The sequence below is a fragment of the Falco punctatus genome (assembly GCF_963210335.1).
Source record: "Falco punctatus genome assembly, chromosome: 14".
Lineage (NCBI taxonomy): Eukaryota > Metazoa > Chordata > Aves > Falconiformes > Falconidae > Falco > Falco punctatus.
In genome coordinates this window covers 11653699-11680208 of record NC_137594.1, presented here as the reverse complement: position 1 = coordinate 11680208, position 26510 = coordinate 11653699, and the positions used below count along the sequence as shown (strand labels likewise).

At 38.0% G+C, this 26510-nt stretch overlaps 2 protein-coding genes and 1 long non-coding RNA gene across 4 annotated transcripts in view; 2 read left to right on the top strand and 1 right to left on the bottom strand.

The window, feature by feature from the left end:
* CHST8 (carbohydrate sulfotransferase 8) overlaps positions 1 to 26391 on the top strand; it is a gene marked incomplete at its 5' end in the record, with an annotated part of 144621 nt that extends 118230 nt beyond the window's left edge. The window contains 3 exons of one of the 2 annotated variants that reach the window (XM_080365025.1): positions 5489 to 9233; positions 20897 to 20934; positions 23362 to 26391. In XM_080365025.1, the coding sequence (XP_080221151.1) occupies positions 20911 to 20934; positions 23362 to 24507 (1170 nt within the window). In that variant the 3' untranslated portion in view covers positions 24508 to 26391. Of the gene's footprint in view, positions 1 to 5488; positions 9234 to 20896; positions 20935 to 23361 lie in introns of those variants that run through there. The other variant, XM_080365024.1, reaches the window with a different exon arrangement.
* KCTD15 (potassium channel tetramerization domain containing 15) overlaps positions 1 to 26510 on the top strand; it is a 221981-nt gene that overhangs the window by 118218 nt on the left and 77253 nt on the right. The window lies entirely within an intron of this gene.
* LOC308053602 overlaps positions 1 to 26510 on the bottom strand; it is a 184088-nt gene that overhangs the window by 143550 nt on the left and 14028 nt on the right. Inside the window, exon 2 of the long non-coding RNA XR_013923690.1 lies at positions 25922 to 25980. This is a non-coding gene — a long non-coding RNA (uncharacterized lncRNA). The remainder of the gene's footprint in view (positions 1 to 25921; positions 25981 to 26510) is intronic.

Genomic DNA, 26510 nt, shown 5'->3' with positions numbered 1-26510 from the left:
GGTCTTAGAAGGTACTGAATGTACTTAGCTTTTTTCAATGTGCCAGGAGCTGTAGACATGGATCTCTTCAGAAGACTGAGCCTGTTCTTTGCCCTGTTCTGGGATACCGCAGCCGTTTTCTTGAGCAACTTTCCCATTCATTTCAAAACTTACGGGGTTAACATAACCCCCAGGTTAACTTGGGGTTATACAGCTACCAAAAAGGTCACTGTGCTGGTCTACTACAGGTCAGCAGAAGCGTTAACAGCTGGGAGTCCCCGTAGCCTGCACAGGACAGTTTGATGCAATGTCTTAAGCTCCACCGGTTGTACTACACAGCAAGCAAGTGCGCAACCCAACAGCTGTGTTCAGCTTGCTCAGTCCAGAAAACCTTACCAGTACAGATCCTCACTAGCCACAAAGCATATTTTCCATATGAAACTCGGGGTTTGAAATGTATCTCCCATTATCCCAAACAAAAGTTTTCCTATCAGATAAATATTTTTTAAAACAGTTTTACACTGTTTCATGACCGTTTAATAGTAGCGTTAACTACAAAGTCGTTATATTACATACAAGCTGACGTGTACAGTTAACTTCATTTCTTAAAATTTTCTGTACTGTTTTCTTCAAAACAGAAAATACACAAAGAAAATTAAAGCACCTCATATCGCATCAGTAGATTGGGGTGGGTGGGACCTGGTTGGTTTGGGATTTTTTTAACATATTACACATTAATACTTCTGATAGTCATAAAATTTGTATTTCAGGAAATCCCATTATAAGAGAAACTGAATGTTCCCCAAAATGAAAGCTTCCTAAATTAATCTGGTGTCTTCATTTCACTAGAAGTTATATTCTAACCTTGAGTCAAAATCCTGTTTTCACCTTGATCTTAACTGGAAAAAGCAGTACAGAAAGTTTTTTTTAATTTGTCCTTGGGAAGACAGGGTTATTGCTTAATTACATCTATCTTCACACTTTGACACCTGGAATAACACTATTCATAAATCTGAGCTGTTACTGTACCTGTCTGCCAGTCTTCCCATCAGGTGGTGCTAAAGTTGGGGCAGATCCAAAGGTTTCAGAGTTCAAGTTCATTCTAGTCCAACACAAATCAGCTATTTATGTGACATCTCACTTGTGGTAGGACAATAGTTCTCTCTTCAGTAGGACAATTAGTAGCTTTTTTTGCCACAGAGGTCTAGAAACTTTAAAAAGGAGCATATTTTTGGACTTTCTGGTTACTGTAACAAAGTGTGCGTCACTTTTTCAATCACACTGGCTACCAGACAATTTATTGCAGAAATACTATAAACTTGTTGCAAGTGATCTCAATGACATAAGGTAGTTCCTACCCGAGGAAACAACCTACTTCTCATGTTTATATGCATAATTGTTGGAACTAAATGATCTGGAAGGCTGTGGATCTCTAAGTGATCATCTAACATTACTTAATTTACTACCAAGACAACCAAATAATTTATATCAGTCCAGTTAAAAATAAAAACAGTAAAAAATAGTAAGAGGGCAGCTTCTAGTTTTTGCAGACAGGCTCAGAGTTTGAGGAACAGGAGGAAAAGAAAGAAAAGTCGGATGCCATTTATGGGCATTAGTATTCCAACAGTCTTTCCCAGCCTGTCCCTTTACCCTCTTCCTCCCTCTAAAGAAAACACACAGGGGAAGAACATGAACAGAAGTAGTTGCAGGGTCTAACAATGCCATTTGTCACTGCCAAGATTCATCAGTGATACAGGATTACAAGAGGGAACAAATGAAAGGTTAAGGATTTATCTAGAACATCTGAAATGGATATTAAACTGAGATTTATAGCAAAGTGCTTAATGAAAATTAATGTTTACTGTCTTAGCTATTCTAAGACTGGAAATGGAAAGAAACTTGTTCCTTTCCCAGGAGCTACCAGTGACCTCTTCTACTAGCTAGCAACACCTAACAAGTAAATAAGTTTAACACTTTGTATTTTGACTTCACTGGGCAGAAACTTCAAGTAGTAGTATGTTCACAATGGTGGAGCACTGTAAGTGCAGGGGTGAAGGCTTCTGGAGATGCCTGTGAGAAATAGATTTTAAACATCTAAATGTGGTTCACTGCCTGCCAAGACTAAGACCCTATGAGCAATAACTACTTTCATAAAAGCTAATAAAGGTAGCTTTATTGGCTTTGTAGAGCCATCATCAGCATTCTCTTTTCAATATCTATCTAATGACATGCTTTTTTAGAAGAGTTATAGGCTTGAAAAAGTATAGAAAGTATATAAAAGACATGTAGATGTGGCATTTATGCAGACTGTTTAGTGGTGGACTTGACATTGCTGGGTTAACAGGTCTTAAAGGTCTTTTCCAACCTAAAAGATTCTGCAATTCTTGTAAAGATCAATGGAAAAATAACGGACCATGAGCAGAAATAATACAAGCCTGACATCTTCATGCCCATGCTGTTATGCAGTTTCACCTTAATCTGATGAGAGATGGTGGTAGTACTGTACAACCTTACTTTTAGGAAGTGAGCCACATAAAACAAATGTTTTTAGCTTTCACTACATAGCAAAAACAAAGGCTTTCATGTACACTACAAATAGCAGCTTTGGCTATTAAAAAAAAGAAGAAAATCATTACAGATTTCCTACATCGTGCTTTTTGCAGTAGGTATACCTTATCTATTTTTTTTTCACCAAATTTGGACAATGAAAATCAACTAGAAATATTTTCTGATCTTATTAAATTGTGTTTAACAAGATTTGCATTCCTAGTGCTGTAACTTACTGTCTAAAACACCACAATTATTTTTATTTAAAATAACTTTTACTTCAAATGAAAACAGCAATATTCTTATAAAAATATAAGATTTGATGTGTTCATTACTATCTGTCTCAATTTCAATAGGAGTGATGCATAGAAGAAGGGAATTGGTACTCAATAGTTTTGAGCTAGTAGCAGTATTTTACATGTCACAAATAGCTGGACATTCATTTGTGTTGAAGGAAACATTAAATACAGATAAATATAATCAAATCCCATTGAAACAAATGAGATTCTTCACTTGACTCTGGGTTTCTGTATTACTTTAGTATTCAGTAATTCTCTAATTCAATAGCAAGTGAATTAGGGTTCCTCAGTCTCTATGTAGTTTTAAGGCAAGAGAAATCCCTGTATGGATTTCTAATTATTTGCAAGTTTATTGCTTAAACAAAGCCACATGCAGATAAGGGAAGGCAGAAAAACGTTCAAAACATCAGAAATCCTAATAGACACTTCTTCTCTCAAGATGTTTGCGTATACTCATTTTGGTTATTGTGATGCCTTTAGGGTGTTGAAAGAGAAAAAAGAGAACAAGGAGGCGGCGCAGTTCTATGGGGAAAATTGGTGTACAGCAATAAAACAGACTAATTCCTTTTGGAGGACTCACAGAGGAGTATGGTTTAAGCAAAGATAACATAGCTAGTTTTAGATCTCTGTAGCCTTAACAGGGAAGACTTTATTTGCATTACTTTATTGACAAAGGTGAAATCTTCCCTAAAAATTAACAGAACAGGCTTATTTTAAACAGTATTAGTTAAACAGATTTTCAGAATGTGACCAGAAAGTAGTATTTAAAAAAACCTAAACATTAAAACCTTTTGATTTAATAGCTACGTATCTTACCTACATCTGAATTGGTTTGAAACATTCTATAGAACAAAATAAAGTTTACAAGCTCCCACAATAAAAATCACACAAGTGGTTCATTTATACACAAATAGCTTTTGTAAGGGATATTTCTATTCTCTATACCAGTTAGTCCACTGTCACAATTTATGTGAGACAGGATGTGAGGCCAAGCAACTGGATAATGAACGGTATTTGAAAATCTATCCCAAAGGAGCACACATGGTAAGAGCATTAGGAAAATGTCTGCATCAACAGTGATTATGTCCATCAACATTAACATATAAACACAGATCAAACTTGGAAGAAATTCGAAGACAAAGAAGGTAGCATAGAATAGGACAAGGAAACCTTTTGGGCAGAAGTTTAAAAACAAAGTGTCAGTCTTTGTTGAAAAGCACTGCTTGTGATCAGCAATATAATCCTTAATTAGAGGAGATCACCACTATAAAGTTTGCAGAGCACCAACTGCTTGTATTTGGTCAGTTAATATGCAATGCACTCCTCTTGAAGAAGGCAAATTCTTCCTATCTTACAGCTGTGGAGACCGAGGCAGAGAAGTTTAGTGATGAATCCAAGCCTACAGACCAAGTCAAACATGCTAAACTCATAATTTTATGTAACCTCAGCTTTGAAACCTACCACCTTGCAAACTGTTGAAAATTGAGCCCGTTTAAAACGTCATCAGCAAAACACAAAATTAGTATTGTGTATATTAAGTAACTGTAGTGGTTTAACCCCAGCCAGCGATATTAAGCACCATGCAGCCGCTCACTTGCTCACTCCCCCCCCCGTCAGGATGGGAGAAAGAATCAGAAGAGTAAAAGGCAGAAATCTCACAGGTTGAGATAAAGACAGTTTAACAGGTAAAGCAAAAGCCACACACTCAAGCAAAGCCAAACAAGGAATTCATTCACTACCTCCCCATAATAGGCAGGCAGGCAGATGCTCGGCCATCTCCAGCAAAGCAGGGCTCCATCACACCTTAACAGTTACTTGGTGAGACAAGGTTCCATCACTCCAAATGTTCCCCCCTGCCGCCTCCTTCCCCCAGCTTCATATGCTGAGCAGCACAATGTCATACGGTGTGGGACACCCCTTGGGTCAGTTGGGGCCAGCCGTCCCAGCTGTGTCCCCTCCCAGCTTCTCGTTCACCCCCAGCCCACTCGCTGGTGGTGGTTGGGGGTGAGGAGCAGAAAAGGCCTTGGCTCTGCATAAGCACTGCTCAGCAATCACGACGACGTCTCTATATTACCAGCGCAAATCCAAAACACAGCCCCTTACCAGCCACTGCGGAGAAAATTACCTCTATCCCAGCCAAAACTAGCACAGCAACAAACTCTGAAAATGCCTGACCTGTACTTAGCTTATTTACTCATAGCAGATTACTTAATTTTTGTTCTATTAATTCTCTTCAAGACAGTATCTGTTTTCTTTTTAAGAAACACAGCATTATGAAATACAAAAATCAGTCACCGCAGAAAAGATCTCTTGAGGACACAGTGTTGCAAAAATATGTTCAGACTTTATACTGGAGGTTCTGCATCTAAACTTTAAGGATATTGTTGCTTCTCTGTAAAAATAAAGATTGCAATGAATCACTTAGTCTTTCAGCGAGTTCCCCAAGCTAATATGCCAGTATGGAGCTGGAATGGCTGGTAGCTTGTTTCAGTATATCGGCAAGAAACAAGCTTGCTAAAGACCACATTGCCTATCTTTCCCACAGTGTACTTCTGTTATTACGAATGTAGTTTGAAAGCCTTGTCTGAAAGAGTTTGACAGTCACCAAGGAAATAACTCGCATTACCGAGCTGTTGACAGCAAGTCCTAGAAGAAGCAATTACCACCTTCCTTAATAGGGGGGAAGGACAGTTATGTCAGCTGATAGTCTGGAGTCTTATTTGTTTACAAGCAAAATAGAACTATGGATTCAAATTTAAGAGGTATTAAACTGCAATCAGATCAAGCCTCCTATAATTTTAATGATTTTTTATTAGTGTAAAATATTCTCTTCTTTTATAAGATTATCAGGCCTGCACCACATACAAATGAAAAAGCAGGTTTGTCAAGTTCCTCTGCATAATGGGCATGGCAGATTCTCCAAGGAATATACGCTGAAGAACTGCACTTTTGTGCAAACAAACCAGATGCACAAGCAGTTATGGGAAGGGACTCAAGGCCATGCTACTATGCATTTTCTCAAAATAAACAGAATCTTTATGTCCTGTATAAGCAGAAGGTCTAGAAAAGCTATCTGAAATTGCATGTGCTGTGCCTTTGCAAGTCTCGGTTCATTTCAGCTCCACCAAAGAAAGTTTAGAGCATCTGTGAAAACAGAATCTGAGATTGCGTGAAAAGCATAAAACCGATTCCTGCCAGAAGGACTTAGATACTTTAAGATGAAAAATATAAAAGCAGTAAAAAACCGAACAACCCACAAACAAACAAAAAAAAAAACTATACCACAAAAGGCAAAGCTAGATTTGCATCAGGAAACATAGATAAGACATTTAAATCCATTCTAAATGATGCTGCAAAATTTTATTTCTGACTTAGTCCTTATGTGTTACCATTTCTAACATCTTCACTTTTTGGATAATTAAAGCTTCTCCTACAAGACATTATGACAGTTTTAAAAATTCTGTCCCTTCTTATGCAAGGAGAAAAGGTTGGAAAACAGTGAGTGTGTGAAATACTGATGTTCTTTTCTATACATCTTCCTGGTGGTTTTCATTTTTTTTGAGGCACACTAACAATGAGATGAAAAATGTGACCAAAACTTTGTGAGTATATTTAAACACTTATTTATTCTCCTACATTAAAGTTCTTGTGGAATCCAAAAATGTCACTGGCAATTTTATCCAATATTTTTTTCTTTAACAAAATTTAACAGGAAGAAACTTGGGTTTTTGCAAGCTCACTGTAGTTTTCCAAAATACATGGTTTCAGTGGAAAAGCACTAACTTCCCAGTTCTTCTTAGGAACCAAGAACAGCAAGAAGACACAGTATGAGTACAAAGATTAGGAGAGTGGTTTACAGTCACATGCAAAAAAAAAAAAAATCAATAATGCATTACTACTCACTCACTGAGAAACTCATCCTGTACCTACTGAAGTAAATGCCAGATTTTTCATAGTTGAAAAGACAGTGCTATACAGTCATAAGTAACTATTGCTTAAACAGGAGCTGTTATAACAAAGTTGGGTTTGTGGGGGTTTTTTTTAAACCCACGCTTCCAATTCAGATTCTCTGATTAGCAAATCTTCAGACAGTGGAGTTCAGAGGTTTTAGGTGTTTCATTTCTGAACAATGAGCAATAAAGATGTAGAGAACTAAGCCACTGGATTTAAAATAGAAATTTTTTTATTTTTCCCCTCCAATAGATTGACTGTAAGACATTGAGAAGACCACCAAATCAGATTTATAAATAGTGAAAGGCTGTTTCTGATGGTGATTGTTACATTTAAAATGAACAGTGTCCAGCAGTTACAATGAAATCACAACTCTGAATGTGTTTAACATAACATGAAAAGTGGAAATAAGGACTGAAAGGAAATGACTTGTCAAAGGTAAAAATACTTATTAATAAAAAACTGAGGTAACACACAAAAGATTGAGACTTAGAGGCTACCTAGCAGAGTTGCATATACTACTACAAGATTCAAAAGTAGGTCTTACCTAAGTGTTCCCACACAAGAGTACAATCCACATGCATACTCAACAACAACAAAATATTCAGTAGCTCCGTAAAATGTCTCCATCTGAAGTGAAAGAGTTGCATTTCAGATGAAACAAATAGCCAGATAAAGTCCTGTACGTGTATAATTTCCTGCTATAATCCTGGGGTTTAATCAGCACTAGAGCAGATCATCAAAAAAGTGTTACGGTAAGCCACACACCCAGTCAGTCATGTGTTTCATTGTCAGAAAATAGTTCCATATGCAAGATAATTGTCTCAGAAGACTGAATTCAGAGTGGCAGATTACTTCAGAGATCCTTTAGCCAATGCATAATGGAAAGAATGAATTGTATATAATTGTATGCAATGCACTGAGTGAACCACGAATATGTATTGAAATGCTCTGAACAATGATCATCGTAGAAAAGCTTTCAATGAAAGTCAGACACATTCACACACTTTCATCAGCTAAGAGTCACAGTCTTGGCTAACCATATTCAGCAACCAATTTCCTATTCACTGTATGCACTGACTTACAAAATCAGATTATTCAATTGTCATAGCAACGGTATCCCAAATTTGGGTTGTCAAGGTAGATGCAAACAATTCAGTCTCTCAGTTCATATGGCCCCTTCTTGGGCTGATGCACCATTCTACATTAGGATACTAGAAAGTATTATGCATGAATGAAAAATGCAGATGTGGCCATAAAATAGCAGTGGCAGAGGGGTTCTTCAGGTACCACCGATGGATCAGAGTGTCAGAGGCAGGCAAATATGTTAAGAGTACTTTCTGTTCTTGCAGCCCAGGCAGTGGGTATGCACAGCAAGTAGTAGCACCTATAGGAAACAGGGAAGAGTGACCAGAGAATGCCTGCCTTTTCCCCCTGCCATAGCAGAAATGGCTCCTTTAGAAGACCAGTGTAGCTTATCCAGGTGTGCAGATGAAGAGAACATTCACCAGTTCCTACAGAAAGCTATTTTTCTCTCGCTCACATACCTGAGGAATACCACCACACCACTGCTGCAGCTTCTCTTTTACTTCTGTGTCAGCTCCCATGTTTCTAAGTTGTGCAGGGGAGAGGAAAGAAAATGCAGGGACCTGGCAGAGGCAGTGACTACTAAAGTTAACACAAGAGCCACGTGGATAGGGGAAAGCCATTTACCCCAGCAGCAGCTCTCTGTGCATCCCATCTGAATCATTTGCAGTCAACTTTGGGTAGACAAAAAATGCTAGAATGGAAATGTAGAGTACTTCTGGGAAATGTGTAGGGAGAGAGGCACCAAAGGCCTCCCTCCAATGCCAATACCAGGCTGTAAATGGATCAGATCCTGAGATACCCACTTCCTAATGTTAAGAGTTGTGAGCAGTAGTTAACAGAGCAAATGTCCTCTAAATCTCACTCCTGCTAAATTGCCATATAATGCCCACATGATACAATGCTTCACCAAAGCTTAACCATGTTCTATGAGCACCTGAACCTGCAAGACACTCACACATCATGTGAAGCATTAGTTCCCTCAGCAATGCATGTCCATTTCAGCACAGTCTTGCACAAAACAGTTTAGACCTACTGCAACTTAAAAGAACCACCAGTCCTTATCTGATACACAAGCACGTTTATGTGGAGTTCTTCCCATTTCCATCCTGAATAGGTTTCTCTGTTCATTTCAAATCTCCCTGGGAGAAGTCTAACACCTTTCAGTCTCTTTTCCTGTTTAGTACTCTTTTGTCAAGTTACTATGAATTTCTTCTCCTGTTGCCTAGGGTTAATGAGTCAGATTTCTCAGGCAGCAAGAAACATCACTCTACCTTAACAAAGTTTCTTCATCCCTTCTACTGGAACAAAAGAACTTCTCTCCCATTTTAAAAAACCCTGCTGTCCTCAAGCAGTGTGCCTTCCACTGAGGTAAGGAGGTATTTGACAACTTGTACAGACATTAAGTCCAGCTTTCCAGGTGTCTTACTACCACTTTTCATGGCCATTTACATAGCCAAGGAGAAAACACAAGCACCAAACTGCCACTTTATTGATGGAGAAGTGGTTGCCTATTGACCTGGTGGCCTCCATGGACAATCTGACTGCCTCTTTGACCTGCTGGCATTGTCTTGTCAGGCATAGGCACCTCTCTCCCCATGTCTGATTGTTGATGTAGTTTCATATCATCTGCCACCATAGCCTTGAAGTGCCTTGACATGTCAGTATGTTGTTTTTTTACAAATTGGAGTTGAGAACAATTCACTTAATTTGTGACTTGGCTTGGTTACCTTTTATTTCTTAAGTTTCCTGAGACAACATTATAACATCTGGAGACCCCACAGTATTAAAACTAGAGACCTCTGGATGGGGTAAGTCTGCTTCACTCCCCTCTGTTTTAAGTACATTTTAGAGCCATCTTGGAGCATGTCTCCAATTTCTTGGAGAAAGCACTTGCCGTGGGTTGACCTTGGCTGGATGCCAAGTGCCCAACCATGCCACTCTATTACTCCCTCCCTCAGCAGAACAGGGGAAGAGAAAATAAGATGGGGGGAAAAAAACCACTTCTGGGTCAAGGTAAAATCAGCTTAATGAAGCAATAGCAAATCAGGCACATGGAAGTGAAGGAAAACAAAAGACGTTATTACCTACTTCCCATCAGCAGGTAATGTTCAGCCACTTCCTGGGAAGCAGGGCTTCAGTACACATAGCGGTTACTCCTGAAGACAATCATCATAGACAATAAATGCCCCCCTCTTCCTTTCTTAGAGTTTTTATATCTAAGCAGATGTTGCATGGTATGGAATACGCCTTTGGTCACTCTGGGTCAGCTGTCCTGGCTGTGTCCCCTCCCAAGATCTTGCCCACCCCCAGCCTGCAGGTGGTGGTGGGGGGGGGTTGGCGAGACCGCCTTGGTGCCGTGCAGGCAGTGCTCAGCAGTAGCCACAACACTGGTGTGTTATCACCCCCTGCCTAGCTACCAATGCGAGCACAGTGCTGCGAGTGCTGCTGGGGAGCTTGGCCAGACCCAATAACAGCACCGTTACTATTTTCAAGGATGTAAAGGTGAGCAGCTGCCATACAACACACTTGCTGCAACACACTGCTAAAGACAAAACCCTCAATATGGGGTCCAAAGTAGAAAAAAACAGTAGTAGCTTGGTGGAGGGAAATTAAAACCTTTCTGCCTGGAAAAGGAGAAGTGCACTATTTTGGAACACTCGTTACATGCAAGCCATGCAAAGTATGACGTGAGTACAGCAGAACTCCCAAACCAAATACCACTGAAGACTGTCTTCCCCTTACTTTTGATTGCAAGTCCACCCCTAAAAATATCTGTATTCCCACTGACTATACAGCAACTGGGAAGAACCAAGATAAAGACTGTTACCAAGTTCAGCGTTCACTTGGAAAGACAGACAAAGGTCTGGATCACTAAATAAGGTAACACAGCATGATCTCTTGAGAGTGCAGATATCTGTACTACTCCCAAGCCATTTCAGGATATATAACTTTCTTGCCACTTTCAACTTCATGGCTATTTCTTGAATTAACAGTGATTATTCCATCATTTATCTTCCTGGCTAGCATCTTAGGTTCACTGTATTTAGTCAAGTCAGTTCTCCAAAAAACGTCATAAATTTAAAAAACATAATGGCCATTTTTTTTAGCTTTACATGGATTTTTCCTAGCTTTACACAAAAGTTAACTCGTGACTTCCAAAAGTTTCAGAATATCTTAAAATAGCCTGCACTAACCCTTAAAAAGTTTCAGTCTTGCTAGAACTCAAGACTAGCACCTTGAATCTTCCCACCTGGGTTTCCAGCTCAGGCCAAATCCTGGGTACCACACTGTGTTACATGGCTAGCAGAAACAGTTATCACTAGGTTTCCTGAGAAGAATAATTTCCCCCTCATTCTTACTGATACGAAAGTCAATAATCCAAGACGCTATTCTTATGCAAGCAAATTGTTCTACCAAATAGTCGCTAAAATCTGGCTGGCGGAAGAGTGTAAGTGAGCTCCTTAACAAGAAATAGGAAGTCCTCCACGAAGGACAAGAACAAGACCAGTGAGAAACAACTAACAGAAAATCACCACTGTCCTTCAGTTGCTCATTAGTCAGGAATAAAAGGCCTGGCAAAGAGCTCAACTCCTCACACCTTTCCCAGAACTGCTATCTCCTGCTTGTTTCTTACAGGTCATGAATCAAAGTTTGTCCAATTATCACCCTTTTTGCACTATGTTTTTGTAGCTAAGTTGCAGGTGTTAACCTTTTTTTCTAATGCTACATATTTCTCTTATACTAGGAAGACCTGTCAGTAATTAACTATGAGAACTATCAGTTCCAGGCAATTGTAACATTATAATGTACAGCACTTGGATGCACATCTGTGGCATTTGATACATGGCCAATCTATCACATAATTGAACTTTATCACTCAGAGGCATGTCTCCATAGATCTGCCTTTCAAGTTTTGCCTGCAGCCTTCTCTCTTTCCATTTGTGCTTCCTCTCCCAAAGAAATGCTGCTACAGAGTGATACAAAAGCAGTCCAGAATTCCACCTGTATTACTTTGTCCTCGCTTCAACAGAAAGACCATTGAAGCTTTAGTGTCCCACTTCCACAATTTCTTGAAACATTCTGGAGTTCTAGGTGAGCTATTCTGCCTAGCTATCCCATGCTCCACTACAGCCACAAGTTACATGAAGTGCTTGCCCAAGATTCATTCAAACTCTTCTGGTTACCTGAACGGTTCTCCAGGCTACTAAATATAAATGCAGTGCTATATTTTATTAAAAAGTAAAAGTTAAGGTTTAATCTTGAATAAAGTGTAATGTCTTTGTCAAAGTCATGCTATGAAGGCAATATGCAAATATTAAATATAAGAATGGAGAATAACTGAGGGTAATAGGTAGAAATTGCAAGTAACTGCTGACAGTGCCTGAAAGCTGATGAAGTCAATTAACAATATTCCTAGGGATACATCCACAAAAAGAATAGTGAATGCAATAGCACAAGCTTGACTTTTCTGCTTTCCTCATAGAATTCTTATTGAATACAAATTAAGACAGAAAATGGCACTCTCTAATTAACATGGCTAAATACCAAAGAGAAGACAAAACAAACAAGTAGTGATACCTTCCTCAAATTCACAAACAGCTTCTTGTATTCATTTAATTCAGCTTGCAAGATAAAGGTACCATGCATTTCACTTTCCTTTATTAGCTATCAAGGAAACAGACCAAGTGTAAGTTACATGATTATGTATGTAGTCAAGGAGATTGATTTGGTATATTTTGGAACATAAGAACATATGAAAAAACACTGTAGTATGTGATCTTTCTTTAAAGGTTCATATACCTGTTCTATTAGCATGTTGCAATTCAGGGAAGTATCAGCGTTTCCAGATTCCAAATAATACAAGAATCTTCTCTTCAAACAACTTATGATCTCAACAATGGAGTAGAGGACAGATGAAAGAAAGCCTCATTACAAAGTCTGAATGTAAATTAATAACTTTCTGGACAAGACTAGCACCACAGTTTTGAACAATACTTAGCAAACAAAGTCACTGCAGATACGCAGGTGGTGGGACTTACCAGGAAGTCACAGCAACACTTTAATTGGGTTTTGAATCAAAAGAAAATTATTCCCCTAAAATGCTACTATTTCTGTTTCTGCTTCTCTCTTGCTTTGACCCCAATGAATCAAAGAATTTGCAAAGCAAACCATATAAAACCAATTATTTCTCACATGAAGTTGCATTTCAGATAATGGAAAATAAATGAAATTTTCAAGAGCTAGTATTTCTTACTAGCACACAACACACAAATACATACACGAAAACAGATGTAAGGCAAGTTGTCCAAGAGGCATAAAGCTTTTGTGGGGGGGAAACAACAGCAGGAGAATAGCCTGGGTATTCTGTCTGAGAAACACTGTGTAGACATGAACACTGTACTCAGGTGGCACCCACATTTAGAAACGGTGGGTACCGGCTCCATACTGTGATCTTTTATTCCAAGAATCCCTTACCCAAAAAAGCAGAGAAAGCTGTGCATGAAGGATGGCCTAAGTTAAAATGTTAGGAGGGACATTATGTCAAGAGTATTGGATACAAGGCAGTTAATCAGGAAATCAAGAAGGAAGCAATGACAACACAGCAGCAGCCACAATTTAGCAAGTGCTGTGATTCTGAATGATGACTTTTTGCAGTTTTGCTCGATTTAGATGTACAGTATTGGCTACCAGTACCACAAACAGACCAGGAACACCAAGTTCTTTGACAGTATTAAAGTCCTCAAGGGGCAAAAATTACAAGTCACTTAACGTGTGTACTGATCTCTACTTCGGTTCCCCATTTTAATTTTATTTTTTGTTCTTGTTCAAACTGATGGACGAACCTAATGGTTTTAATTATTTCCAGGGTATGCCCTTCAGAACTGCATTGCTTTCCCCATATACAATACTTCTGTCCAGAGACTCCCTTGCTTCATTAAGATGGAAAGTCATTTCAGGCACAAAAAGCCAGAGTAAGTGTTTTAATCATCTGAAGAGCACACAGGCAGCTACCATTTTAAGTACCCCATGACACAAATCCAGCACAGTACTGCATTGCCTACAGGATGGGGAAACTGTAGATTTGCCTGGTTTAGAAATATGAAGCTAATGGTTGCACTAAGACTCAATGTCTACCTCTCTGAAACTGACTCGGATTGAAAAGCTCAAGAGCAATACGAAGTAATTCACTTTGTGCACAATACTAGCACAGGAGAGGAGAAAAGGAGAGTGAATGGCTGTCTTTTGGCAAGTGTTCTACTTCACCACAACTCCTTAAGAATAATCCACAAGTCAGAGTTCAAAGTTCTCGAATAGATTACATTTAAACTATTAAGAACTGCATGCTTGGCAATGGTAGGATTGAAACAAAAAAGCTAAACACTCAAGAATAAAAAAAAAATTAAAAAAAATCAGAGTTATCTGATTTACAAAAGAACTCACACATGAAAGGCGGCTCAAAGAGATTTTAAAAACCCTAACCCTTGGTAGCTGGCAAACTTCTTATGCCTTCCCAAAATAGGGAAAAAAGAAGCTCTTTGCTCAGAGCCATGCTTAACTACTTGGAGCTCCAAAGGGCTGCTCTGAAGACTGTGAAACAGTCACAGAAACATTCCATCCATCCCCCTCTGTTCAAAGAAAACAACCATCAAAACTGTCTGTTAAGTTTCCATCTCCTTTAAATCAGCAAGATGGACTTCAGAATCATTTTCTTTGTGACAAAGAGTAATAGGAGATCGATGCTGGATACCAGAACCATGGAGGCATGAGAACATAAGAAGGTTTAATGTTCACACAGCAAATAAACATCTTTTTATTTAACTGCACTCAAAAGAGGAAATACATAATTTTTTTTCTATAAATCTTGCTTTAAATGCAGTATATTTTTATTAGAATAAAAATGCAATCCTGTCAGATGATGTTGTTAATGAACATCCCTCTGAAGGGTATGAAATATCCCGGCTAGATTTTCCCTATGAGAGTTTTGTGGTTTGTTTTTTTCAGCATCAACATTGCTGGCAAGACAACAGTAAAGCAATAGAATACAAGTAAGTTTCAAATTGAGAAGGATCAATTAAAATGGAGTTAATCAAATGCAGAAATTCTTGTTTCTGGAAATATTACAAGCTTAACTTTTGTTACACCCTCAGAAGTGCTGGATCACAGTGTCAGAGCAGAGCCTGAGAATTCTTCATACAGGGAAAGAAAAGTCAAGGGAAAGAAGTTATTGGAAAGAACAAAGCATGAATATTAAGAGCAGGAAAAGCACAAAAGAAAAAGGCTGGAAGTGTTAGCCAAAAATAGAGATTGTAGAAAGCACTGAAGAGGAGCCAATAATTGCATCTGGAGAAATACTAACGTAGCACCATAGAAGAACTACTCTCAAGTTAACAGTCCTTATTCTCCATCATAGCTATAAAAATCAAGATTCCCCTGGAACACACACCACCTACCAGGGGCAAAATTATGTCACCCTCACAGTGAGGTTCTTCAAGGGTTGCAGCTTTATTGCATGCAGCCCATGTGCCCTACAATGAAGCCTGCTGGAGGATCCTTCTCTTAGCAGCTCAGCCCCCAGGCTCTGCTGGGACAGCTTCACACCAGCTGGAAGTGTTTCTACAGCCCACAGTCCACTGACACATGGTGTGTTAAGGGTACACACATACAACTACCTAGATAGCATGTAAGTGAGAATCCAATACACCCAGAGATGTACGCAGAATCTGGGCCATAGAACCTTAGTCTTCAGCGGATAAACCACATCTCACTACTTGAGCAATCTGGTGAGCTGAACATCACGATTAGAAATTGGATACATACATTCTAATCTAGACATTAAAGACTCACTGTATGAGTCTGGATTTAATTTTTTCACACTATAAGGGGTAACATTGGCATTTCAGACAATCAATATTTGAGTTTGTAATTCAACACGTGACAACCTAAAAAACAGGTCAGTTTGGCAAATGCAGTTATCAGCCTCTGCTTCTGACATGCAAAAAGCTGGAATAGTAACAAATAACATGCTACACTTTGCCATGTAAAGTGGAAAAATGTACCCACTACATGGTACATACTGTAGCAATAGAGATGAGAATAAAATATTTGCAGTAACAGCTATTTTTTTTTTTTTCCAGAAAAGCTGCATTACAAATGAGTTCCCCAATAATTCACTCTTAAAATTCATACATAAATAAATTTATTCTTGTCATTATATATATAATTATTCTGCCACAAAAGTGGTAAGTGCTATGGAAGCTGCGTTTGACTGCTTTCATTTCAAGAGTGACAGACAAGTTCTTTGGTCAAATTGCAGGAGGCTATAGTTTGCTTGCATGCAACCCCTCATTCACAGAGAACAGAGTAAAAACTGTTTGTGCTGTCTTTACCACTGCAACAATTAGCGTGAAACAGATGTGAAAATAGACATTCTGTGTCTCAGAAATATATGACTTCACAAGTCTGTAAAACACTATGATGCGTGTCCTGTCACTGAGCATTTAGCTTTGACAAGGGCTCAGCAGTGTATCATTTAACCAAAAAATTCACTGTAAAAGTTTACTCATCTGTGAGATATGACACTGCATACTTGCAGCTTCACTGGGGACTCAAAGAGGTTAGGTTATGTAGTCACTGTATAGGTTTGCTTCTTTCCTGAAGCACAATTTAAGATGTGCTACAGTCTTGCTAAGGCTTCTTTATTCTGCCTCATTAATTTCATACGTACTAAAATGAGGTAGGTGGGGACTTCTGAGGAGGGGGGTCCATAATAAAATAAGCTATATATTTTAGATACAAGCAGCATATACACATAGCATACAATAAGCATACAGACATAAAAAGCTTAATCCATTAATTAGGCTGCAATTTCAAAATAAAAGCACATTCTAAGAAAAGGTTTATACACTACATTTTTCATATGTGTAAAAAAAATTATTTACAATGGTATGGTAGCAATCTTAAAAACAATTAAATTTCTTTAATGAGTAATATAATTCAAATACATAAACAATTAGACACCAGAGTAAGTTGATCAGAAATGGGCAGTTCTTCATTTTAAATGATAAAAAAAAACCCACCAGAAAAAGACCATTAACCCCAGTACAGTGGGGAAAATCCTTTTCAAACTAAAAATGTTTAATGCTAACCAGAATTCTGATTACTAGTCTATTATTCATTCTCTATTAAGTACATGTTGTTGTCATCGAGTAAAGACCTAAGACTGGAGTGCATACAAATAGGACACTTGACACAGATGTTCACGCAATGAAAGCAACAGCCCTTCCAGAGTATATTTCACAAATCAGTTAGGGTGATGCAAACAAGTATACACCATTCAGAAAAACCCATTAAAGGGTGGAGTCACAGATGCAGACTTGAAGTTACCATTTCTATTTTAAAATATTCAGCTGTAGTGTAGTCTCAGAACAGAGGAAAACACCAGAGGCAAACCAAATAGGTCTTGAAGCAGAGACAGAGGAGATGGCAGGGGCAAAGCTAGATAGCATTACACAGAGAAGATTAAGGTCATTTTATAGTGTTGCTAGTAGCACTTAAAAAAAAAAGCTCACAATGGGTTTAAGTATATGGTGGGACTAGATGAAGCATAAGGCTAGTATTTCATGAAAGACAACAAAAGCAGACCTAAAACACAGGCCAAGCTCAGGTCTGGAAAAATCATGGTTGTACAAGGGGAAGAGAAAAGAACATGAATACTGACATAACGTACAATTGATAGAATGATTCTGTCGTGCAGCTATTCTCTCTGTTTGAACTGCAGTGAGATGTTGGTCATCATTGTGTCTGGCACCAAATGTTTAATGATCACTAAGTTCACCGCGGTGCAGCAGACACTAGTGGTTTATTTATGGGGGAAAAAAATTACTTTTTGGCAATAACATCTGAGAACTGGTAAGTAACACTGATAGTAAAGATGTAGCATGACATTACAATTAGATTTTGATTAGTATAGTAGATCTGTGCAATACAACTTTGCTGAGTTAATTGCACTTAAGAGGGTTTTTTTTTTTATGTAGCTTTAAATCTCAAGTGACAGACTGTATCATGAGAAAGACAGCTAAAAAGCCAACTTTAGAAATCACAAATTCAGAAAACATTGAAGAGATTGGCAAGCGCTTCACCAAACATTTACATTAAACATGATTTGTTGTTCTGATTACATCTTAAAGCCAGTAAATTAAGAATAATTTTTAAACAGTTACTCATCTCCTACTAGCATTTATTTAAAATCTTTTTTAAAGCACAGCATATCAGTGCAAAGTATTAATCTCTAAAGTAAGTTACCTTTATGAAACACTACTGCGAAAACATGATTAGTCATGATTAACCACAAGACGGGTTTCATAGCTGCTTTTTGCAATTTTGTGGGTTTTTTTAATAATTATTGCTCCTGGCAGACACATAGCAACTTAAACAGGTAATTACACAAAGAGTGTGTTTTTGCTACAAGCTATCACTGCTCCCATTGAAGTCAGGACAAGAGACCACAGCTAAAAAAAGAAAATTAACCCTAACTTTTACATTCTAATTTGGACACAGCAAATGCCTATTTGCATCTGATTCTGTCCAAAATACTTGCTCAGTTTTCCAATAGGTGACCAAGTCTTTTCTCACCTATTTATGTTTTCAATTGTGGAAAGCTCAAAATGCTTTCACAGAAAGGCAGCGGATTTGTCAACATTACATGATATCTTTTGGGGAGGACTGCACAACCATTCTCCTATCTTACACTGGTAGGCATAACTAGCTCACAGTAGGAGCAATACTCAAATACATAAATTCTCACCTATGCATGTTGATAGTATCGACAGCCAAAGTAAGCCTGCAAGATCTGTGACAGAGGATGAAGTATGACTTGAACTGCTCAATTTAAAGTTTAAAGACAATTTAAAGACTGACCAAAAATAAAATACTCTAGAATAATAAATTGGTACTGAACAGAATAGTGGCTATGTCTGTAATAACATTATTACAAGAATTAAGTGCATTGCATTACATATACACAAGAACCAAAACTTATCCATATAAAATGAGCAGAATTGACCAACCCACAATACCAGACTAAATTTCTTAACAGTGTTAACTTCTCAAAGCTGTACCTGACACACATGATTTCTGCCTGTAAGAAAGAAGAGTATAACAATATTCTGAATTTATAAGGAAAATAACATTCAATTTCAAGCTTTGCTACAAGAAAGCCTAAAGTGAAAGTTAAGCAACTACTCCAACTCGCTGTATTAACGATGCCTTAGAGCGAAGGCCAAGCAGCCAATACAAATCTAGCTCAAGTGGCTTAGAGTTATGCCTTTAGGGTTAGCAAAAAAGAAGGTTACGTCTGCTGACAAACAGAACATTTTCATGGTTTAAACAGATCACCCATGCTCTAGTACCAATTCTTTCAAAGCGCTGGTGCTCAGTTTTTGCTGTTCTTTATGGACAGCAGTTTCCATACATTCATTGGTCTGTAACATATTACATAGCCGTAGAATAAACGTGGTTCTTTTTAACTGATCCCACCAAGAACTGCACAACAGCTCAATTAACATCTCCTAAAGCCTGGTGCAACAGTATCACTTTTAATCCTCCAGAACTCACAGAAGGATGCTATAGATTAGCTCTGTTTCTCTTTAGAATACACCTTCAGAGTTTATTTTACAGCTAAGCATTTTTGAGAAGCTGCTAGGAAAAGGCTGAAGAGTCCTTCCGTGAGATGTCTGGAACTTACTTCTGATGAAGTAAAAATAATATGCCCTTTGCTTTTAATAGGCACAGAATCACAATATCCCCATCCAACTTAACTCAAGTTTTTTTATTGCTTACAAATTGCTGCAGTGGAATTAAAGCTCAAACATGAGCCAAAAGAGTAATGAGCACTGCTAGATGAGCTCTAACAGCATAGAAATAACCATAGCAATTTTACCTAGATTCGAGTATAAACACCAGTTTGTAGATCCGATTTAAAAAAACCATAACAAAACATGATTGATCTTCTAAGTCTACTTTAACTGCAATAAATTACAATGTGAACTATGTGCACACAGTACTTCTGAGAGCTTTCAGAGCACCATGAAAATTAGTCTGATGGGACTGAGCTATCCCAGCGACGCTTTCACTTATAATGCTTTGCAATACCTTTATCTGTAATTGTCCTTGTCAAAAAGGCTGTGGATTTGTAATGCAATGCAGACTTATTAAACTGAAGTCTTAGGCAACTGAAGTTCTCAAGCAACAGTGACAGTGATGACAGATAGCAGTTTTATAAGTTGAAAAGCCCCAAACTAATTTCATCATTAGGAAGTGTTTTCCATTATACATTCCTCTATTATTAACTTATACTCAGCGGAGGTTAGAAACAGTAATGAGATCCTACACACGTGCTAAAGCTGCCTTCTAGGATTGTCACATCTTTATTATTATGTTTTCAAGCAGAAATCACTGTAGAAGCCAGAAGATCTGACATAACACAATTCTGTGCTGTCTCTCTATAACTCTGCAAACTGTACCTCACTTACATGCAACTCCACTGTGTGTTGCTGTGATTTTACAGCAGTACTTAATGCAAGCTATTACTATGATTAAGTACCATACTATCCACAGTTGCAGGGGGGAGAAACGACACAGCTTTTGGTAAGTACACAAAGAACAGCCTTTTTTGAGAGCTCTAACCTAGGATCACTAATTCCAGCCGCTTCTTATTCTGCTACTGGCCTTTTGGCCGGAGGTTAAGCAATCACTTTTCTCCATCACAGTTTCCCCATCTGTAAAAGGAATGTAGAGACATTCACACCATTCTACAACTGCTATGACATCTATAAATTAAACAAAGCCTTTCAAGGATATTGTTAACTATGAAATATACATGAATTATGTATGATTCATCATTGGTCTACTTATTGCATTAACTTGTTCCTCTTTTCTTTTTAGTTACCGAGAGGACATACTGTTACCAGTCCAGCAAAAATTAATGTTTTTATTTTTTCTAAATAATTACTTTAATTTCTTTCTTTGTTTAGGGATAAAATATAACATGGGATTCCAGCAATCAAAAAAAGTAAGTTTCAGCAGTACATAAAGAAAACGTACCAAATCCTGAGTATGCAGTATGGATAGAGATGGCTCAGATAAGGCCACTAGACTGGAAACGAAGCACTGAAAAGGAAAGATGCATCAAAGCTTTGCCATGAAGTACAAATTTTCCTTTTAAGATATGAATTTGATAAGCTATGCAACTTTAGTTTTATGAGTTTTTTCCTAGACTGGATATTGCTAAAAGATACTGTAAACTTTGCATATATTAATATTCTGTATGCAATCATACCGATCAAACAAATGTCTTCGGTGGTACTTAAAAATGGGCTAAAAGAAAAATACTGGTGAAATTCCTCCATCTAGTGGCTGTTAGCACACTCAAAATAGCAGTGCTTTCATAGTTAAAGGACAAGTGCAAGATACACAAAGGAACAACTGTGCAGCTGACAGCTGTTACCCAAATGCCATTGCCTGGTGAAATCAGTGCGATGTAGTTGACATCACTCCATCTCTACAGCTCCAGCTTGACCTTCTGGATGAAGAGTTAGACTGACAGAAGACATTGAAATCATGGCATTTGAGTTTCCCAAAAACTATAGGTTCATTATCATCGTTATCACTAAATGTGTGCATATCTAGGAAGTTTTGAGTTTGATAACCTTGAAATGTCAGCCACATCATGAGTCTAGTTACTCTTATTCGATTGAATTTCAGCCACTCTGTAAAGGGTAATATAGGTAAGTATTTCTAGTATTTTACATAGACAAAAACTTTAATACACCTTTGACTACTGTAAACAACCTCTTTGGGTAAGGGCAGAGTACAACAATCACTCCCAGCAACTTAATACACACTGTCTTGTATGACAAATTATCAGTTGTTTTCGCAGTCTGCACATCACATACCACCTCCACTACCACTATAGCGAACAAAACATTTTAGAAGCGTAAGTTCTGCAACAACTTGCATAGTACTCTAAAAATCCTACTTAATACTGATCTGTTCAGACTTTTGTGTAGAAGTTAACAATTTAAGCAAGTCAACTACAAAATAATACAATTTGGTTTTTTTCTTCTTTTATCACCAATGCTTTTCATAATGACTACTGAGTCTCTTTAAGGCTTTTTAAGTCTCTCACCCTTAAAAGGATGTAGCAAGATATAACCTCCATAACAGAACAAGTTACTTAGAGCATCACTTTTTTCAGCCAACAGAGGCTTTTAAAATCACCATTACAATTAAGATTTGATTTGCCACCTTGAAAGAGCATGACCCTACTAATCCTCATACTGTACACCTTAAAATTCATCCACTATCTTATTTTTAAATAAGTTTTAAATACTAGTAGGGAGCAAATTAAGACTGAAAAATCAGAAACTCACAATTTGTAAAGCCTCTAAACAAACATTAAATATTTTGGGTAAGCAATAAACACTCTGCATCTACATCTGCCTCCTCTGTTGAAATACTCCCTTGTGGTTCATATGGCACTTGGCTCCCAGGTGAGTTCCCAAAACAGGGATGACCTGTAGTTAAACAGTGTTCAAAACCTGATTGTAGTCCAAGAGGCACAGACATGTGGACTGGGATTTAATTCAGCAGGAAGTAATGGAGCACATCAGGGCTGTGTGCCAGAAGTATTAACCAGTGAGATCTGCCTAATGAAAAAGAGCAGGTCCCAGACACCCCTTACCCATAGACCCACCTTGCTTACTCTGTTTTCACTTGCCTAACCCCTGCCACTGCTTCACTCCCACCCCTTACTGCTTCCCATCAAGTCCCAGTTACTTTGGTCCCAGGCTCACCTCACTCAAGCCTCCCTTTGGAGTCTCCATTCACACAGCCCTCACCAAACCCACTTCTCTGCAAAGCCTCCATTTTCTCACTGCAGTCCTTTCTGCTTCCCTCTTTCCACTCTTGCTCCCTCTACACCCTCACTCCAATTTGCAAACATTATAACCTTCCCTTCCCTGCCAGCCTTCACTCTCCACACAACTACCCTCACTGCAAAGATAAAGTTACTGGCGGGTGGGGGTGGGGGAGGCAAACTGATTCATGTGACAACAAGCAGCCTGGAATAATTGAAGTCCTCAAAATACTCAGATACATTTTAGGGAAATTTCAAAGACAACATATCTCAGACGAAGTTATTCTATCAAAGTCTGGGTACAGTCACCACCTAAAATACAGTTAAAACCAAATCTGAACAGGAATTTACCAGTTCAGGCTCATCTCAGCCTTTGAATTTCATGTAAGCACAGAACCAGATGACAAGAGAAAAGTCCGTACCCCAACATAGGCACAGTGCTGAGGACCTGGAGCAATGCATTTTGCTGTACAAATCTGCTGAACTCAGAGCGTATGAAAGATCCCCACTAAATTGTACAAGCTGTTAAGATTGACACTCTCTCATTTACTAACACCTTTAATCTATTTTTTCCCCCATCAGGACTGTGTTTCCAGCAATAACCAGGATAGAAGATTAAGAAAAAATACTGCAGACAGAGTAGCAACAGTAAAGCAGAGCGATTCATTACACCTATCTGAAAGTGTGCCCACTAAGCTTCAAAGCACAGACAAAAAGCAAAGCAGCATAACATTCGCAATGAAAGATCAACAGAAAGGTGAAGAAATTAATTCTATTGGGCTCCATAAACGGAGGAGGAGATTTATAATTAAAAAGAGCCCAATCCTGATTTCCATAAACAGCTCCATTCTCAACCTGCCCACGCTTAAATCTGAGGACAGAAGCAACAAGTGGAAGAGTCTCTATCAGATCCAAAGAGAAAGAAAGAGGATTATGAGGGAAACATGTTCTAAATACAAGAGTAATAATAGAAGAATAATCACTCCTTATCATGTTTCTAGAATATTTGTAGAAGATAAATACAGAGTTTTATACTGTGAAGTACCAAAAGCTGGCTGCTCTAACTGGAAACGGGTGCTTATGGTTCTTAATGGGCTGGCTTCTTCCACAAAAGATATACAGCACAACACAGTGCACTACGGAAACTATTTAAAAAGACTGGATGGGTTTGATCACAAAGGAATTTACCATAGGCTCAACACTTACACAAAGATGCTTTTTATTCGTGAACCCTTTGAAAAGCTGGTATCTGCATTTCGGGACAAGTTTGAACATCCAAATAACTACTACCACCCGGTTTTTGGAAAAGCCATCATTTCCAGATACCGTGTCAATGCCACCAAAGAAGCATTAAGGACAGGCTCTGGAGTCAAATTTAAAGAGTTCATTCAGTATCTCCTGGATGTACATAGGCCAGTGGGTATGGATATCCACTGGGATCATGTCAATAGGCTTTGCAGCCCATGTTTAATAGACTATGACTTCGTTGGGAAATTTGAAAGTATGGAAGAAGATGCAAACTTTTTCTTGCACTTAATTGGTGCACCACAAAATTTAACTTTCCCCAAGTTTAAAGATAGACACTCCAATGAAGAAAGAACTACCACTAAAATTACACAACAGTATTTTGCACAGCTTTCTCCTTCTCAACGGCAACGAAGCTATGACTTTTACTATATGGATTACTTGATGTTTAACTACTCAAAACCTTTTGAAGATTTATATTGATTTGAGAGCTGTGACATTTCCACGATCATATCAGTTGACTTGCCTAAGAAATCCAGGTGGCTTCTGTTTATAAATACTCATCTGTTAGTAAACAATTGGTCGAAGAACAGGAAAAAACCCAAAACAGAACATAAATGGCTAGTGATGTTTACACCTTCACCTTAATTGCCTCCTTTTTCAAAGCATATTTTTTTCTATAGTTTCTCCATATGAAATGTATGTACATATATGTATAATATGTCAGGGCTCCCAAATAAATCACATAATTTTCCATGCTGGTGTGGCCTGTGTTTGCACTGAGAGAACAGTTTGAAACTGGGGACATTCTACAGTGGAGCCAGTATTTCAAGCTCAGTCCTGCTTAGAAAATAAATCTGAAAGTGACAAAGTAGCAAGAAAAAAAAGAATACACTGAGTAATATTTACAGTTCATTGAAATCTGCAATGCATGAAGCCATACACTAAACAGGCACTATATATTTGAAGTTGGTCATAGATGGCTATACCCCGAGAGTCTTAAAATAGTTAGGGAGAAAAAGTCTATCATACACTGTTCAAAACCACACTGATGAAAACAACTAATAGTGACCATGTGAGTGCAGTATTAAACCAGATGTTGCAATTCAGAGTGAGGATGTGTTCTCCCCCCTCAATATTTCCCTTATGGCACATTCATCTGAAAAAAGATAAAATGCAGGCGAACATTTGCATCTTTATAAATGTTGTTAAGATTCTTTTAATCCTTTGCATTAACATAAATCTCTGGTTTAATCTTCATAGTCACCAGGAATATAAAAAAAAAATCTTTCCTTCATAATAACAAGGAATAATAAATGCAACTTCCTGCCCAACAGGATAGTTCTTTTCCTTGCTGCAGACAATTTGCACTTGTTTATTTCAGTAGCAATTACATCTGACCTAACACACAAATAACATTCCAGGTGTTTTACTTCAGTTGTTCATTTTCTGTACTTAAAGAGAAGGCTTTCTTTCATCTCTAGCAGAAATCTCTTGTGAGAATCCAATACTCAACCTTCCACTGGTTTTGTAAATCTTCGCACTAATTCTATATACAGTATCCTTGTTCACATGCCATTTAACCACTTGAAACAATGACATTTAAATTGGCCATATTGGAACAAGTCTGAAACTCTACCACACTACCAAACTTTAACTCCCCAGTATTTCCAGAGTTTGTATTTCGCAACCAAGAATTCCACCACAACTGGCACTGTACAAACACCTAAGAAGAAACACTTGTTTCAAACAGTTTCACATTTACAGGTTCAGATCCTCATACAGATAGTTTTATGCATCACAAGTATTGGCAGCACTGTTTCCCCAGAAACATCCAATATCTTTCTTGGTATTTTTTTTTACATTTTAATAGGGAAAAAAAAATGTTTTACAGTACCTTGCATTGAAAGCTTTACTGAAATACTTCACACATGTCTGACATCAGACTTTCATATTCTGTTCAGAGAAAAATTGTTTGCATTAGGAAGTTGGACACAATTTGGTTTACAGCTTAACTTCATGGTGATTGAAGTAGTTTTTAGAAATTTTAAAACACAGGTACTGAATTATAGCGGTCCCATTCTACTTGCCCTCCCAGCTCCATTTGAGCTACTTACTGAGAAAGTCCAGTCTTTGGGAGATCAAACAGGTTTGGGATTTTTTTGAGAGAGATGGATATCCACAGAGTAGCAGCAATACATATACAAGAATCGTATGTACTATACAGCACATTAATCCTCAGTTTCTTTGTGCTCTTTCTCCCATTTGGGTAACACCATTGCTGACAGTAAAGAGCACACCTATCACAAAGCCATGTGTAATTACCGACTTAAGTAAATGCATACGAAATACATAGAAAAAATCTGTGCAAATAGCATTAGACATACTAAGGTATCCATTAACAGAAATATTTTAATATAACAACTCACAAATGAATGGTGGGGAAATATAAGCCCACAAAGATTAACTGTAGAATGATTACAAGG